General features: G+C 38.0%; 1 protein-coding gene across 1 annotated transcript; it reads right to left on the reverse strand.

Moving 5' to 3' along the window:
• Positions 1 to 16,262: 16,262 nt before the first annotated feature.
• On the reverse strand, positions 16,263 to 16,638 carry LOC125344234 (60S ribosomal protein L21-like). The gene has a single exon (XM_048336853.1). The coding sequence runs from the start codon at positions 16,611 to 16,613 to the stop codon at positions 16,263 to 16,265; it is 351 nt and encodes a 116-aa protein (XP_048192810.1). The 5' UTR covers positions 16,614 to 16,638.
• Between the last annotated feature and the right edge of the window lie 1,160 nt (positions 16,639 to 17,798).

Below are 17,798 nucleotides of genomic sequence, written 5' to 3' on the forward strand. Positions count from 1 at the left end.
AAGCCACAGCACAACCATGTTCATTGCAGAATTACTTACTGTAATGAAGACTCCTTCCTGTCGAAGAAGAGATACACTGAAAGGGAGAGGCAGCTCTGGTTGGCTTGATGGCAGTTGAAATAAATTCAACAGTATTAATCAATGGTTAGCAATTTCTCTATTCAAGGAAAAACCTACTGAACCTCATCTACTCACTAGACAAAGGGTTAATACCCAGGATGTATACAGAGTTAAAAAATATGTAATGTCCAAATAACAGAAAATGAATTGAACAGATAAAGTTATCCAATGAGAAACCACAAATGGCCTATAAATACATGTACATTCTTAACTATAATAAAAAATAAACTGAAAATACTGAGATCACATTTGACCCCAGTCAGAATGGTAGTCATCAGGAAAACAAACAACAAATGATGGTGAAGATTTGAATTTGAAAAAGAAATCTCTGAACACTGTTGGTGGGGATATAAATCACCACAGTCACTATGGAAATCAGAATGAAGTTTCCTATAAAAAATAAAATTAGTACTATGACATGATCCTCTTGTGCCATTTGGGGGCATATATCCCAAACCATGTAAATCAACATGCAAAAGAGACACATGCACACCTGTGTTTTTTTTTTTTTTCTTCAAATTTTTATTATAAAACTGATGTACAGAGAGGTTACAGTTTCATACGTTAGGCATTGGATACATTTCTTGTACTGTTTGTTACCTTGTCCCTCATGCCCCCTCGTGTTTATAGTAGCACATTCACAATAGTGAAGCTTGGAGTCTGCCTAGGTGCCCTACAACCAAGGAATGAAATAACAACCCCAAAATATGCTACATAGGCACGGTGGAATATTCAGCCATTAACAAGGACATTCTGGGGCTGGGGATATGGCCTAGTGGCAAGAGTGCTTGCCTCATATACGTGAGGCCCTGGGTTCAATTCCCCAGCACCACATATACACAAAATGGCCAGAAGTGGCGCTGTGGCTCAAGTGGCAGTGTGCTAGCCTTGAGCAAAAAGAAGCCAGGGACAGTATTCAGGCCCTGAGTCCAAGCCCCAGGACTGGGGGGGAAAAAAAAAAAAGACATTCTGTCATTTGCAGGAAAAGTGGATGGAACTGGAGAGCATCATTTTGAGTGAGAAAAGCCAAGTTCAGAAAGACAAATGTCACATGTTTTATCTCACATGCAAATATCTAGACCTAAAATAAGTAACATGGTATGGTGGTAAAAAGGGGACTGCTACAATGTAGGAGAAACGCTGAAAGGAGAGCCAAAGAGAAGAAAGTGATGGTGACTGGAAGATACTACCTATATGCATGAAAACAGCATAATGAAGCCCCTAAAGAGTATTACAAAGGTGGCTAGCTCACACCTATAATCCTAGCTACTTAGGAAGCTGAGGATCATAGAGGATCACAGTTCAAGGCTAGCCCAGGCAGAAAAGTCCATGAGATTCTTATCTCCAGGTAACCACCAAAAACAGATGGAAGTGAAATGATGGCTCATATAGTAGAGCATTAGCCTTCTTGTATAATTAATACAAACTTCCTATTCAAAACATAATAAACATAGCAATAAGCAGAAAGCTTAAGAGAAGTTTACATTCTAATATTCAAGTCACAGAAAATTCTAATACTATACAAATTCACCAGAGGATATAATCTCAGTTTAGAAGAATAATAGCTAAACTCTATGTGGATGCTACAAGAAAATAAATTACCGCAATTACCTAAATACATCAACAAGGTGAAGTTTAGCCCAGTAACTTGCATTAACTAGCCCTCCTGTTTTTTGGAATTACTAATGTTTAAGACACACACATACTTTCCCCCCTTCCTTTCTGCTTTCTCCCTCCATTTTCTAAAGCTGGAGAATTCAAAATTAAACATTCTTTCTGGTCTTGACTGGGTTATCACATTCTTTATCGACTGTCCACGGACTGGGGGGGAATAATGTCAGAAATACATAGAGCTTTGTAAACTGGCTCTAGTAAATTAGGAGATAAGCAGTCCCCGAGTCATGTCTTCTAGCATTTATGCCAGGGCCCCGGTTCCTAGACTCTCCCTTAAAAATACCTTCAACTCAGCACATGTGATTGCACATACCTGTTGCCCATGCTCCTTAGTGGACTAAGATTCCTGGTTCTGCCTAGACAAAAATGCCCACAAGACCACCTCTTAACAGAAAAACTTGGGTATGTTGGTCTGTCATCTTAGCTGTGGTGGGGGATATAAATAGGGGAATTTAAAAAGCAAGACCCTATTTAAAAAATAATCAATGAAAAAAATTGCTACAAGCATGCTTTGAGTGTTAAAGTAACTGCCTAGCAAGCAGGAAGCCCTGAGCTCAATTTCTAGTGCTCCCAAAAATTAGCCCCTCATTTCCCATGTCAATGTATAGGGTAGGGGAGCAGCCTCTCTGGAACATCCCTGTGCTGGTCTCCTTGGCCTCTTCTTTGGTCTTTCTTTGGTCTTCTTTTCCTTTCCTACCCAATCCTGTTCTTGTTATTTGGGAGGTGGCATGCATTAAGGACTGAACTTTTGGTAACAGACATAGAGGTGAAAACCTTAAAGGCTTTGTTAAAGAAATTTGTTTTGTGTATAAAAAGAGATATCCTATCATATCTAATATGAATTATCCCAGGAAGATATGGATGATTTAAGATTGAACATAGTTCTAAAGTTCATTATATTAAAGGATAAAAACACATCAGTAGGTGCAGAGACTGTAATGTTCACAGTGTGTTTAGTGGTGAGTATCTAGGACGGTTCTCTTTAAGATCAGAAGTGATGTTAGAAGTGTTATTCTTGTTCTGGAGGTCTTGCTTAATGTAATATGGCATGGAAGTAAGTAAAAGTTATGTAAGTAGGAAAAACTGTCAACATTTAAAGATCACCATATCTAACTCTGAGGATTCTATAGACAGATATTAATAAACGTGAATGATGTGAATATTTACAAGTTCTAGATCCATAAATATATTGTACTTTTATATTCCAGCAACAAAGAATAGAAAATGTTACTATTTTTTAAATGGATTTCACAAAAGCAAAAATAATGTCATGGATAAAGTTATATATCCAGCAAAGCATACATAAACTCTCTACTGAGGAAATTACAGGCTGAACACAGTGGCACAACACAGGAAGGAGATCACAAGTTCCAAAATAGCCAGGCCAAGTTAGTGGCAAAATATACAATGACAAAGCAAATGGTACACCTATCCCACCCCACAAAAAACAAAAGAATCAATAGAAAAGCCCAACTATCACAACCCGCTATAATACAGTAAATATCATTAGTTGAGATAGCAAAAAAGTGGAACAATTATTAAGAGTCTAGATACAGATAAATAGCAACTGATGAAGCCAGCATTGTAGAATTTTTGGAAGAAACCTTTTAAATGAATTGTATTCATATAGTTGGTTAGATATACATGTGGAAAATGAAGTCAGATTTATATATTACACAGCTCATAAAATCAATTCTAGGTAGATCACTTTAATCAGAAAAGAAATGTCAAAATCTCCTAAGAAATATGAGAAAATGTTTTTATTAGTTAGAGGTAGGGAAGAATTTCTTAATCAGACCTCAAAAAGCTGCAAACTGCAAATTTAATTAAATTGAAGTAAAAATTTAGGAGTCTGTTCATCAAGAGGCCATAAAGAGGGGGAAAAGATGTTATAAACCAAGGGAATTTTCCCACAGTTTTAATTAGTTAAATATTAATATCACAGTACATATATAGAACTCTTCATACTCCATAAGAATTAAAGAAGTTTGTACAGTAAAATGTTAACAAAAGATGTAATACAACAAAATACATATTGTGGAAAAGGAAAGCATATCAAGAAAATTTATGTTAAATACAATGTAAGGCAATTTATATCTTCTTGAATGGCAGAAGTTAATGTCAAATGATACAAAGAATTGGAAAGATTGTAGAGCACAGCCAGCTTTTACAAGCTGTCAGAGGGAGGTTGATTTGGCAAAACCCACTTTGAGAAGAAATTTGTCATTGTTAGTTGTAACTGAAAGTGAACATTCCAGAATGCCCTGGCATTCATGGTAACCCTTTTGTTTACAGGCAAAAGGAACCCAAGTGTGAAAATAGTGCACAGCTGAGCTATTTGTAATATCAGAAAAGGATATTAAGTACCACTTGGGAGAAAAATGGGGAGTGGACATACCATATAAAAAACTACAATAATACTGCATTGAGAAGAAAGATGTATTCTATAGATAACTCTCAAAAAGAAGAGGAAAGAAGAAAAAAAGTTCAAACAAACTTATTTGAACAATACAACTTACATATATTTAAAATCAAAACAAAAAAGTATTAGAATAATGGCTATTAATCACAGTTACACCAAAAGTCAAGAAGTGAGAGATTAAAAATTAGGAATGTGGCTACTTGAGACAGGAGAGCACATCATTTCATATAGAAATTTCTATAAATTGGATCAGTTCAATTTCTTAAATTAGGTAATAAATTTGTGAGTACATAATGGTTATATCATATGTCTTACATATGTTATTTAATATATCAAATATTTGTAAATAAGATACTTAAAACTAACGCAACATTGAGATATATTTCTTGGTGGAAAATCTAAAAATCTTTCCAAATATAGTGTAAAGCTTTGTAGCTCCAGTGATTTATTTATTACTTACATTAAGAAAGTATTGTCTTTAAGCAGTTTTACAAAGGGATTTCAATTTGATGTGTGAGTTTATGAGTATAATGCATCTGGATTATTGTCAGCTGCAGCCCAATTCTTAAGGCAGTTAGGATGAGTCAAATAGGTTCTTGTGTTGAGACAGATTGGGGAGAATGATGGAAGGGGTGACGCTGATCAAGATGCATTGTACTCATGAACTGACGTATCTAATTAAACCCCCTTTATCCAACAACTTAAAAATTATTTTTTTTAAGAAGAAAGAGAAGTAAAAGGAAAAAGTGTTTTTGTCCTCATTTAGAAAAATCATTGGGATATAGTCAAGTCTTTCAATAATGCATATGTATTTAAATCTGACAGAATACTTTGTTTTCTCCTCTCTTTTGGACAAGCAATTTCCTGAAACAGTTTTGAAGGAACTGTAACAGGTCCGGCACCTAGTGGTTCTGGGTCACTGTTGTTAAATGAATGAGGGTGTGACAGCATGCAAATTCCCACCATTTCTTAGGTTCAGTGTGAAGGGTCAACATAGTTGAAGTAGACCAGAGAGTGAGGTCCAATCTCAGGGCAGAAGGACATGTGTGATTTCTCTAAAGATGTAGGTGGCATGACAGTTGTCTGGTGTCATAGAGAATGGAGAGAAATGTTTGTTCTGCCTATAGTGTATTCACGAAAACCACTCAGCTAACCAAACGTTTACAACTCAAAACTCCTGCCAGCCCTTCTGTGACCAGAGCTGATGATAAGAGGCAGCTCCCTGGAGCCTGCTCACCTCCCAGCCTCCGGGCAGAGTTTGTGGTTTTTATTTGATTACAAGCAACCATGGAGTCCCAACCACTAATGGCCCCTCATTTTTATGTGCTTTTCCAGGGTTCAAAAGACAGACCTTGGAGTCCCAAAGATTCATGTTCAAGTCAGTTCTTCCCTACTCATTTCTTCCTTGCTCCTTCTCCTTTTCTTCCTTTGTTTCCTCCTTCTCTTCCCCTTTCTTTTTTTCCTCTTCCTCCTCATCTTCTTCCTTTTTTTCCTCCTAATTCTATACTCTTTATTCTTTTTTTAAAAAATAATATTTATTGAAATGAACTCCAGGAAGTGGAAATGAGGTTTTTGTTTTTTTCTTTTCTTTTCCTTTTTTTTTTTTTTTGCCAGTCCTGGGCCTTGAACTCAGGGCCTGAGCACTGTCCCTGGCTTCTTTTTTGCTCAAGGCTAGCACTCTGCCACTTGAGCCACAGAGCTACTTCTGGCTGTTTTCTATATATGTGGTGCTGAAGAATACAACCCAGGGCTTCATGTATATGAGGGGCCATATCCCCAGCCCTACCCTTTATTCTTTTGGTGGTACTGGGGTTTGGACTCAAGGAGCTCTAGCTTACTAGATTAATACTCTCTGGCTTGATCTATGCCTCCATCCCTTTGGCTTTAGTCAGTGTTTGTTTTAAAGATAGAATCTCACTTTTATTTTATTTTATGGCCTGCCCCAGCTTTCTACCTTCTACTTACACCTCTGTGATAGCTAAGCTGATGGGTGAACACCGTTATACTCAGCTTTTTGTTGAAATGAAGTCTCCTTAATTTATTCTTTTTGTCCAGGCTGACCTCGAACCACAACCTTCTTGATCTTTGCCTCCCAAGTAGCAAGGATTAGAGGTGTGAGTAGTTGTGCCTGACTCTACTCACTTTCTTGGCATCTTTAGGTTTCATTTGTGATGAAATATAATGTACCAAATCTAATATTTAGATCACAGGATGTTTGTGAAGCTTAAAAGAAATAAAATATGTAAATTGTCTCAAAGTGTCTGGTATAAAGTAGGAATGAAATTGCCGGTTATGTAAAACTAATCTCACGGTATTTAGAATCTAGGAGTAAGCTGTCAACAGTAGCCTACTTCCTTTACTTTCCTTTGTATTTTGTGTAAGGGAAAAGTTATCCCTGTCTTCCTTGCCTTCTCCCTTCCCAGTTGCCTCTCTTTGCTCTTGTTCATCTTGCTTTAAATCAGAGTGGCTGCATGGGCTGCACTGCTGGTTTTCTCAGGATTGAGTTAATGTATAGTGCTGGCAGGGGTGAGGGAGGCAGGCATGGCAAGACTCCCTCCATGGAGGGCTGTATGGTGATCTATGCTCAAACACAGGTCCCAGCTCTGAGAACAGACCTTACACAAAGCATCCTTCAGGCCTCTGGGCTGCTGTAATTACTACTTCCCTTCGCTCTGGCTCCTTTGGGAAGAAAAGCAATTGCATTTCAGCTGTGTATACTGAAGGTGCTGTGCCTTCCTTCCAGATCTCTCTACATCCTGCTTGCAACACTCTTGTCAGTAGGGGGTTCCTTTACTGAATTACTCTAAATGTGGCCAATTATCTAACTATTGTGATCTTAGATGTAATTCCACACTACCTGGCCTGGAAACACACGTTTGTTTCATTTCTGTCATTCTCCCTTTGTGGAGACCAAAGACATTCTCTATTGGTCTGTTCAAATCTGTCTACTTGGCCTAGGGAAGCCACTGGCCAAACCAGCTGTGGCCCTGGCAACTCTACTATTGTGCCTCTCATAGAACCTGTGGCTTTGCTGTTCAGTATGTCTCCATTTGCGATGGGTCCTGATCTGAGCTGGAGGTTTCAGCAACCCAAGTTTTGGCACAGCACCAGCACTGTGTGTCTCAGTCACTTGCACAATGAGGTGTCACCTGTGCTCTCAACTGAAACACATCTTGTCTTAATGTTTCCTGGGGCTGTAACAAAATATTCAACATTACATAATTTGTAAAGAAAAACAGTTTATTTAGCTTTCAGTTTGAGAGACTGAAAATCCAGTATCAGGGGTCCCTTTGATTTGGTCTATAGTAAGGGTCTCAGGGCAGAGGATATCGGCATCATGGTATCAGGGCATGTGGCAGTATATGTGTGAGAGTAATCACATGTGAAGACAAGGAACCCAGAGAGTGAAGAAGGGTCAGTTGATTCTGTGATAGCAATTCACTCTCAAGGGGACTCTCCAAGTTTCCACAAAAGCTACCTGCAGGCCAGTGTTTCTGATGGCCCTACCACTTGCCATTTCGTACCATCTCTTAAAGTTCCCACCACCTTCAGTATCACCACCAAGGACCAAACTTGTGAAGTGTCAGAGGATTCACTCAAACCACAGCATGTGATGATGGCACCATCATTTCTTTCACCGTGCCTCTGCCAGGACTGCAGCAAAGGCTTAGTTCAGTTTCTGGCTGCTTGAATGCTCCACAGATTTACATTTGTCCAGACATCCAGACTGTTTAGAAACCGAGCCAATGGTGAAGTGTTTTCCACGATATGATGGTGAGCTTGTTTTCTTAGATAATCAACAGCATCTAGTAAGGCCAGGTGGTTCAGGGGTTAGTGCTGTGGGAGGCTGCACTTTAATAAATTCCAAATATACCCAGAACCGAAGTGACACTAATGCTTTGTCTGGAAATTTTATTCACAGACCTTTAGAGACTAAATTTGTTGAGCTTTCTTTTGTTAAGATTTAAGAAAACATTAAATAAGCTTTTAAAAGCGTTTCTATATTACATACAATTCATATTTGAAAACTCTAAAATACAAGGAAAAAAGATAAAATCTCTATTTCCTGGCTTGACCCTCCATCCAGTTTCCCTTAACTCCTGGGTCTAAATTTTATATACTTTCTCCTAAACTCCATTAACCACAGCCACACACAACTGCCTTCTATTTCCAGACCTACACACCGTGGCATGGCATGGAAGGAGTGTTGCAAGTTATTACATTAAAAAAAAAATCTCTGCCTTGCCTAGGATAGCTACACTGGAAAAGTAAAAACACACTAGAAATATACTGTAGAATTGGGACCATTTGGCATGGCTCTCATGAACAATTTGGAGAAGGAAGAATGGGCTCTGAATATGGAGAGTTGCCTCATAACTGGTGACCCAGGGAAACTGGATGGCTGTTCATCAAGTAATGCATGTCTTTTGGAGGGAAGGATTGGCAGAATTGCTGCTGGCCTCCTCTCCTGTGTTGCTTTTGCATCGTTGTCAAAAAGCGGAATCAAGATTTTAAAACTATTCAAAATATCACCTGTGATGCAAAGCTAGGAAATCTAGACAATATTTGGACAGCAAAGAATATTTCTAGACATCTTCAACCGTTGTTAAAAAGGGACTGATTCTGGCAAGATAAAACATTAACATATCTGCTGCAGACACTCAGCCCTCTGCCTTATTCACACAAAGACTTGAGGAAATAGCTTTTGTTGGGTACCAGTGGCTCATGCCTGTAATCCTCGCTAAGTAGGAGACTGAGATCTGAGGATCATGGTTCAAAGTCAGCATGGGGAAGAACGAAACCATCTCTGGGACTCTTATCTCCAATTTACTAGCAGAAAGCCAGAAGTGAACATTCTAGTGCCAGCATAAGCACAAAGCTTTGAGTAGAAACCCCACCACACCGCACACACGCACATGCACACACACACACACACACACACACACACACACACACACACACACACACAGAGAGACAGTAACTTCTGACATGGAGACAAAAACCTGGTGGGAATTCCTACTATTACAAAGCAAAGAACACTTCTGAAAAATTTCATGCAAGTTTGGCCTCAGGATGTGACTAAGTGGTAAAAGATAAGAAGTTATTTTATAGAAACTCTACTACCTGCTTCCTTCCTCTTACTCAGTCTGGACAAACTGAAAATTATGGTGGTAGATATGTCAAAGCCCTGCACAGAAATTGACTCCACATGTGATCAAAAGTAGAAGTTACTAACTCTTTCTACCTTTCTTCATGAGGAGCTAGATGTAAAATTGCATGGCTTCAGGGTCTAAGCAGGAAGTATTTGGAATGAATTGTGTGATTAGAGGAGGTGGAAACTACAGTGAGCTGAAGATTCTGAACAATTTGTAAGTCTAATGAAGGTCCTACTCCTGCTATTCAGTTCAAATTGGTATCTTTTTTTTTTTTTTGGCCAGTCCTGGGCCTTGGACTCAGGGCCTGAGCACTATCCCTGGCTTCTTCCCGCTCAAGGCTAGCACTCTGCCACCTGAGCCACAGCGCCCCTTCTGGCCGTTTTCCATATATGTGGTGCTGGGTAATTGAACCGAGAGCTTCATGTGTAGGAGGCAAGCACTCTTGCCACTAGGCCATATTCCCAGCCCCTCAAATTGGTATCTTTGACTATGGCAAAGTTCATGTTAAATCTCTTGATTATTAAACATTGCCAATGAAGTCAATCCTTTTGGTTTCCTTTCTTAGTGTGGTGAAATGTACATGAGATAAAATTTACCATCTTAATCATTTTCATATAGTATATTGGAGGAATGTCTGAGCTGATCCCACAATCAGCTGGTCAGCTATCGGAACTAGCCCACGGCCAGAGAAGTCAATGGCAGAGACTTGTTCCTGCTTTGACTCAGTGCAATTCTTCAGGGAGGTGGTGCCAAGCTGCTTTTCACAGTGCTTCTTTAAGAAACACGGGCTCATCTTTATGACTGCAGACTAAGCCAAAGTGTATATATACAAATTAATTGATTTGAGTTTATCAAAACTCAAGGATCTTCCTTTTTCCAAAGTATCTGAATTAAAAAAAAAACAACAACACCATGTACAGAAGAAAGAGTGCCTATCTGATTATCTCTTACAAAATACGATAAATGAGGTTGAAGGTTAATTGAATGAAGAAATTAAATCTTTACACAACCAAACATTCACGATAAGCATTTTTTCAAGTATGTAGTTCATTATTGGTTACAAATGTAAGGTTTCTGCTTAAGAAATGAACACAATCCCAGGTGGCAAAGCAATAGAGAATGACAGGCTATATAAACAGAGAAGAGATGATCTGATTTTATTTTGATCTGATGAAGTTGCATCTGAACCCAGGACTGTGGAGCCCCACATGCACATTTATTGTGTCTGAGAAACCTGGGGCCAAGTGATTCTGGGAATCTGCTGTGTGGCCAGATCTTCCAATAAAGGGGAGTCTGGCGTACTTGGCAAGATAGTGAAATGCAGGGATTGAGACAATCTCGTGGTTTTAGTTTCAAACTGAAAGATAGGCACTGGAGAAGCTATTAAAGAGAAAAGTGCTTGTTTCTAATCTTTCATATCGACATACATTTTCAAAGACTTATGTGTTCTGCAAAGACACCATTTCTCCAGGTAATTGAATACATTCAGCTCCTTTGGATCTGTTTGCAAATTCAACTGGACTTGGGGTTCAAACCTGACCCAGATCCAAGAAAATGCCAGCAAGAGTCTGATCTGGAAAATCCACTCATATCTCCAGTGCCGTCAAAACTTCTTTGATAATTTTTGGCCTGGTAAATGAAAGAGCAGAATTTGACTTTGACCCATAGACCTTAAATTGAGTATTTCAAGGTGACTAATTTAATATTATGTGGACTTAAAATTCCCGGGGTCATCTGTAGCAATTCAAATGAAAGTTTGGTCTATTTCTGCCAGATAGAGCATGTCCAAATTATTGCAATACACTATGATTTTTCTAATTACAAGTTTAACTGGAGAATTATGGACAGGAAAATATCTTTTAGAAAATTGTTGCTGGTAGTAATTTTGAACAAGGGCCCCATACTTGCCAGACAGTTGAGCCACACTTGAGCCACAACTCCACCTCTTTGTGTTCTAGTTATTTTTCAACTAGAATCTTGTGTTTATGCCTAGGGCTAGCTTGGATAGCAGGTCTTTGATTTACCCTTCTAGTGTAGCTAGGATAGCAGGCATGAGCCACCATTCCCAATGTTGTTGTTGTTGTGTTTTTTTTCTTGTTGAGATGGGATCTTGCAAACTTTCTCTCTGAGCTAACCTTCATCTCTTTTATTCTTCATCTCTGCCTCTCAAGAAGTTGGAATTATAGGAGTAATCCAACACTTGGTTTAGCTTTTCAAAATAAATATAGGTGATTATTTGTAATGTGGTTTGGGATTATCCATGCTCCTAATCTCTCTGTTCTGGTCAACATTGGAGACATTCAAGAGACAAGTATGCATTTGATTTGAGTTGGATGTACTTAAATAAATTGACTTGAAACTAAGGAGGTTTTTAGTACATTTTGTTTGAGACATGATATTCAGTCAGCAGACAGGGAAAAAATATTTTTGTGCTCCTATGAGGTACACTACACAAACCAGGTCATTTATTAGCATATTTTCAAAACAAGCTATTCAAGCAAATAAACACTACATACTGACTTTCTGTACATTTCTGCAGCTACTGTGTAGTTTGAACCTGCTCTGCTTCAGAAGTATTCTGCTACAGAGGAAAGTCATGGTATCTGTTTGCTTAATTTTTTTATCTTCTTTAAGTATTTATACAAAGGGGTTTCAATTCAACACATCAATTTGTGAGTACAATGCACCTTGACCAATGTCACCTCTTTCATCGATTTCCCAATCTCTCCCAACCCCATTCATCCCTTCAGATAACCTGGTTCTGTTTTCATATATGTACATGGAATATTTGTTTTTAGGTAGTAAGTGAAATTTATTTTTTCTAGTTTTATTTACTTATTTATTATCAAAGTGATGTACAGAGAGGTTACAGTTTCACACGTTAGGCCTTGGGTACATTTCTTGTACTGTTTGTTACATGGAATATTATTACTGTGTTTTCCTATCTTTCCTTCCCACCTCCCTTTGACCTTCCTTTCTCTCAACAAAACATTTTTCAGCTTTTTGGTATTCATTTTGTAAAACTGAAAGTTGTTGTTCAAAGGGATCACACCACTGGAATCTTCCTCTGTGTATATCATACTTTGGTCAGTATGTTGGTGTAGATATGCATTTGACTCAGTGTACATTTTTATACATATTTTAAATTTAGATCTAACTTCCACATGTGAGAGAAAATGTGCACTTTGTCTCTCTGAGCCTGACTTTAACATACTTGTTCTAAGTCCATCCATTTCCTTGAGAATGGCATCATGTTCTTCCAGATGGATGTGTAGAATTCCATTGTGTGTGCAAGTGCATGCACACACATATACATATATATGTATATATGTAAATATGTCACATTTTCTTGATTCATTGAAACTAGTGTTTTTTTTTTTTTTTTTTTTTTTTTTTTTTTTTTTTTTTTAGCAAAACACCACCATTCCAAGCCAAATGTCTGTCCAGACACTTCTGGCTTTATTAATCATTCCCTTCCTACCTCATGGTCTTTACCCCAGTACACTTTTACACCTTGATCCAAGGAACTCCATATAAGGACCATTTTGAAGGGATGTAATCATTTTGATTTTATTACTTCTTTTCAGGCCTGTGGTTTTCTGCTATTCTCCATTCATCAAGGTAATGATAGCCCTTCTGAATTAAACATGATTTTCCTTCTTAAGAAAAAAAGCTCAAAGGAAACATCAGAGTTAATTAGAGAAAGTGATATTGTAGCTGCTGACAGAAAGAAGCCCATCAAAGGCAATGTTAAGGGGGATCCCAAATCATCAAAGCAGAGCCAGTGGGCGGCAAATTGCTTTCTATTTTAGTTTTGTAGGGCAGGGGGTGTTCTGGGATCATACTGGGCTATATTGCTGCCTGGGAAGCCCACTTAGGAGGCTGGAATGTGAGTACAGGCTTTACTAGTAGTGTTTAAAGAGAAGACCAGATAGACCTAGGGAGAAAGAACTTTAAGTTAAGATGTTCCCTTCCTGTGACTTGGGGTGGGAGGGCAAGGGGGGTGGGGGGGGTTGGTCATGGGGCTTGAACTCAGGGCCTGGGCTCTGTCCCTGAGTTCCTTTGCACTATACCATTTCCAATTTTCTGGTGGTTAATTGTAGATGAGAGTCTCATAGACTTTCCTGCCCAGGCTGGCTTTGAACCACAAATCTTCAGGTCTCAGCCTGCTAAGTAGCTAGGATTACATGCTTCAGCCACTGCTACCCAGCTTTTTCCTGTGATTTTTTTGAAGTCAACAAATTCTGGTTGAGCCTCTCAATGTCTGTTTGAGATTCACTCTCATTGCATGAAGTCTTTGTCCAAATGGCATCCCATAGAATGTTTCATGTGTGACGTAGGCCTGGGTTCATCATTTTTTTTGAAAGGGGAGGCTTCCAATTCAAACTTACCACTGTGTGTCTCATATTCTTGAAAAAATCTGTTTAGGAAAACCAAAAAGATAAAAACAATGAAATCCAATGTGTGTGTGTGTGTGTGTGTGTGTGTGTGTGTGTGTGTGTGTGTTTGAATGTGCTTGATATAATGATTTATTCAATACCACATGAAATAAATGACATAGTACTCATGCTTCAAGGTTATAATACTTACTCCTGTTTTGATTCTGTGTATTTTTCTTGCCTCTGGTAGTGCTAGCTTCTGTCTCCAGATGCCAGATACTCACTCTGTGTTTCAGCTGTGTCATTTACAAAAGCAGTCTCCAGCCTTCCCTGCCAGTATGGTATCTGTACACAGAGTACTTGCACAGGGGCTGGGGATATGGCCTAGTGGCAAGAGTGCTTGCCTCGTATACAGAGTACTTGCACATTTAGTGTGCAACCTCCCAAAACACGTTTATTAGCTGACCCCAGGTGTTCAGTCATCACAGTTACTGGAATGTTCCAGATCCCTTTTATCTTTCCATTCATAGTCACACTGTGACCCTATAACACATGAGCAGTCTTTTAATTTTAACTCAATATGTCCTTGCTTTTCTTATTATTCAGAACTCTCTAACTTCTATCAGCTCTTTATTTTGTTACATTTTCTTTGAGTCTTTTATTTTGATTTTTCAGATTCATTGAATCATTTTCAAAATAAAATCTAATTACAATTTTTTAATAAATGCCTTACATTTATTTTACCAGGAGGATTTCATTGTTACATCTCTAAATGTTTGCACTGCTTTTCAGTCAATCTATCCCCCTCTGTCACAGTTCAATTGTTTTACATTTCTTTTAAGTCTCTTCTAATCAAGAGGTTGGCAAACTTTATCTGTACAGGGCTAGTGAACTAATATTTTATATTGGGGAGCTATATGAACTCTGTGAAAGCTCTGGCATTATATCACAAAATGGCCAGAGAGAATACATAAACAGATGGATGTTGCTGTGTGTCAGCATTTTTAAATAAAATACTTGTAAATAAAACTTTTTTACAGAAAATTTGTTGTGTCCGTATTTGGCCTATTGTCATAGTTCATAACATTTTATTATGTATTTATTTCAGTGCTAGCTTGAACTCAAGACCTTTGCTTTTTTAGGCAAGTATTTTACCACTTGATCCACACCCACACCGTGTTTTACTGTAGTTCTATTGCAGATAGAGTCTCACATTGCTGATGCTATTTTTAGTTCCTGAATAACTTTCCAAGTTAGCTCCTCCATCCTTTTGGCAGTCCCTCAGTGGATGTTAAGACAATCTTTGATATGCAGAAATGTTCAGGTCCTATTGCACATTTGTTATTCTAGGCTTTGAATTAAGGAGCCCTGATTCTTCTTAGTGGGAAATATTCAGAGACCATATTGTGTGCAGTAAGGCTATTCATTACTACAATGCTAATTTTTTTCTAGGTTTATTTTCAGTAAACTATAAAACATTGTTTAAATTTATGAACATACATTTTTAAAAGTCAATGAATTTTGTCAGTCTGATTGGAAATGTTATCTGTGTAGTCTTAATTTCATATCCCATGAAGAGTGAAGCTAAGCATCTTTTCCCGTGTTTAAGGGGTTTTTACTTTCTCTGAACTGGTTTCTAGCATTTCTTGCTCAATTTTTTTTCTGAAAAATTTCTTCTTTATTTTAGAAAATATTTGTATATTAAAAATTGAAATGTAGCCAGGTGTTAGTGGCTTATGCCTGTAATCCTAGCTACTGAGGATGCTGAGATCTGAAAGTTGCGATTTAAAGAAACTCCTGGCAGGAAAATTCATAAGAGTCTTAGCTTTTTTTTTTTTTTTTTTGGCCAGTCCTGGGGCTTGGACTCAGGGCCTGAGCACTGTCCCTGGCTTCTTTTTGCTCAAGGCTAACACTCTGCCACTTGAGCCACAGCACCACTTCTGGCCATTTTCTGTGTATGTGGTGCTGGAGAATTGAACCCAGGGCCTCATGAATACGAGTCAGGCACTCTAGCCACTAGGCCATATCCCCAGCCCAAGAGTCTTAGCTTTAAACACCAGAAAATCCAGAAGCAGAGTTGTGGCTCAAGTAGTAGAGCACTAGCCTTGAGCATAAAGCTCAACAACACCCAGGCCCTAAGTTCAAGCCCTAGGACAAGCACAAAGAAAAACAAAAGAAAGACATGTAAACTATGAATCTTCATAATCTATCATTTAGCTGTTGAAATTCTTTGTGGTTATTTTTGTTTTTCTTCTTTTTTTTATAGTTCAGAGGTCTTTTATTTTTTTACATCTCTAGGCCATGAATTCATAGGGAATAGGTTCCAATCACAAAGTGTGCTTCTCTGGGTGGAGCAGGCTGGCGCTTCAGTTGAACCCACGTTCCTTTCTCTTTGGCTTTCTACTCTTTTTTTTTTTTTTTCTCAAATTTTTATTATCAAACTGACGTACAGAGAGGTTACAGTATCATACGTTGGGCATTGGATACATTTCTTGTACTGTTTGTTGCCTTCTACTCTTTCTGGTCATTTTCCTTCACTCGTTTCAGGAAGCTGTCTCGGCTCTCAGAGTGTTTAATATGCTCAATAGGCACATTAATCCTCTTGGCAAGGATCTTGCCCTTAACTTGCTTGTTCACAACAATGCCAGCAGCATGCTGGGCAACTCTGTAGACCCTTCCCGTTTTGCCATGGTAACCTTTGTGGGGCATTCCTTTTTGAACAGTACCCATTCCCTTGATGTCTACAATATCACCCTTCTTGTAGATTCTCATGTATGTGGACAAAAGAACAACTCCATGTTTCCTGAAGGGCCTAGAGAACACGTATCGGGTACCTCTCCTCTTTACCTTTGTGTTCGTCATTTTGGCAAATTACTGAAAGATGGCGGTTCTGGCCAAAAGGACGTTATTTTTGTTTTTCATTTTAATCATGTCAAACATACTATTCCCCCCAGCCCCTCTTTTGAATTTAAGTTGTCTTGGGGAAGACTTCTCAGACTAGGGAAGGACTCATCTTTTTTTTTTTTTCTAATCTCTATAAAGACTTAATTTTATTAAAGGTGTTTAAACACTTTGTCAATTTAGAATACACTTTTTGGTGTATTATGAAGACTAGATTTACTTTTAGTTAAGTGGGTATTCAATTATGTAATACAACGCAAGTAATCCCACTCCCCTTACTGGTTTTAGACACTCACTGCCTTTAATACAAACTAAATTACATGTGAAATTGTATCTTTAAAAACAATTTCCATTACTATACACATTTGTTCATTATTCCTATGTTGTTTCATTGTAAAAGTTCAAAATAAATTATATATCAATTTAAATTGATTTTAACATCTGAAATTGTTGCCAATACATCCCCCAGAGCATCTACTTTTCTCTTTCTGCATTTATTGTAGTCATTCTTTCTCAGTTGATTTTTCCAAATGTCTGTATTTCATAACTATATATGTTGAGAAAATAGTCTAATGGCAAGATTGTTGCTGATAAATTATTTTGAAAAAGATCTCTGTGATGTTGATTTCTTTTATGGAAGAACATAAGTTTGTCTTTCTGGATGAATAGTTTTAAACATTTTGTGTGTGGAAGAGTTGAGTCATCAAATTTCTGTTATCAGTCCTGAACCTTTTTGGGTTGCTAAATCTGAAATCGTACAGATCCTACTATAAAACAGATATTAGATAACAAGTTTATTGTTCATATCTGGGTAACTCAGGGTTCAATGTTCTGTCATTCAGTGCAATATCACTGGAAATCTTTGGATGGTAACCTAAAAATGTACAATAGAGTCTTGTGTTTACTCATTTGTGTGCAGAGGTAGAAGTCCATAACTTTTAAGAAGTATTGGGAAAATTGGGTGGCTCCTGGAGAGTATAGTTGGTAGAACTCCACTTTCAGCTGTCAATTGTGTTCTAAACAATACTAAAATCACAAAGGCTGAGCTTGAAAAAACTGCCTCAAAATGACAGCCATCAGTCATTTTTGTCCCAAAATTTTATGTAATCTTTTAAATTGACAGTGGCACAAAAAGAAACAAAGAGA

Source organism: Perognathus longimembris, chromosome 2 (assembly GCF_023159225.1).
Source record: "Perognathus longimembris pacificus isolate PPM17 chromosome 2, ASM2315922v1, whole genome shotgun sequence".
NCBI lineage: Eukaryota > Metazoa > Chordata > Mammalia > Rodentia > Heteromyidae > Perognathus > Perognathus longimembris.

Bases quoted from the DNA above. Each gene is read 5' to 3' on its own strand.
- LOC125344234 (XM_048336853.1), bottom strand. From the start codon at position 16,613: ATGACGAACACAAAGGTAAAGAGGAGAGGTACCCGATACGTGTTCTCT.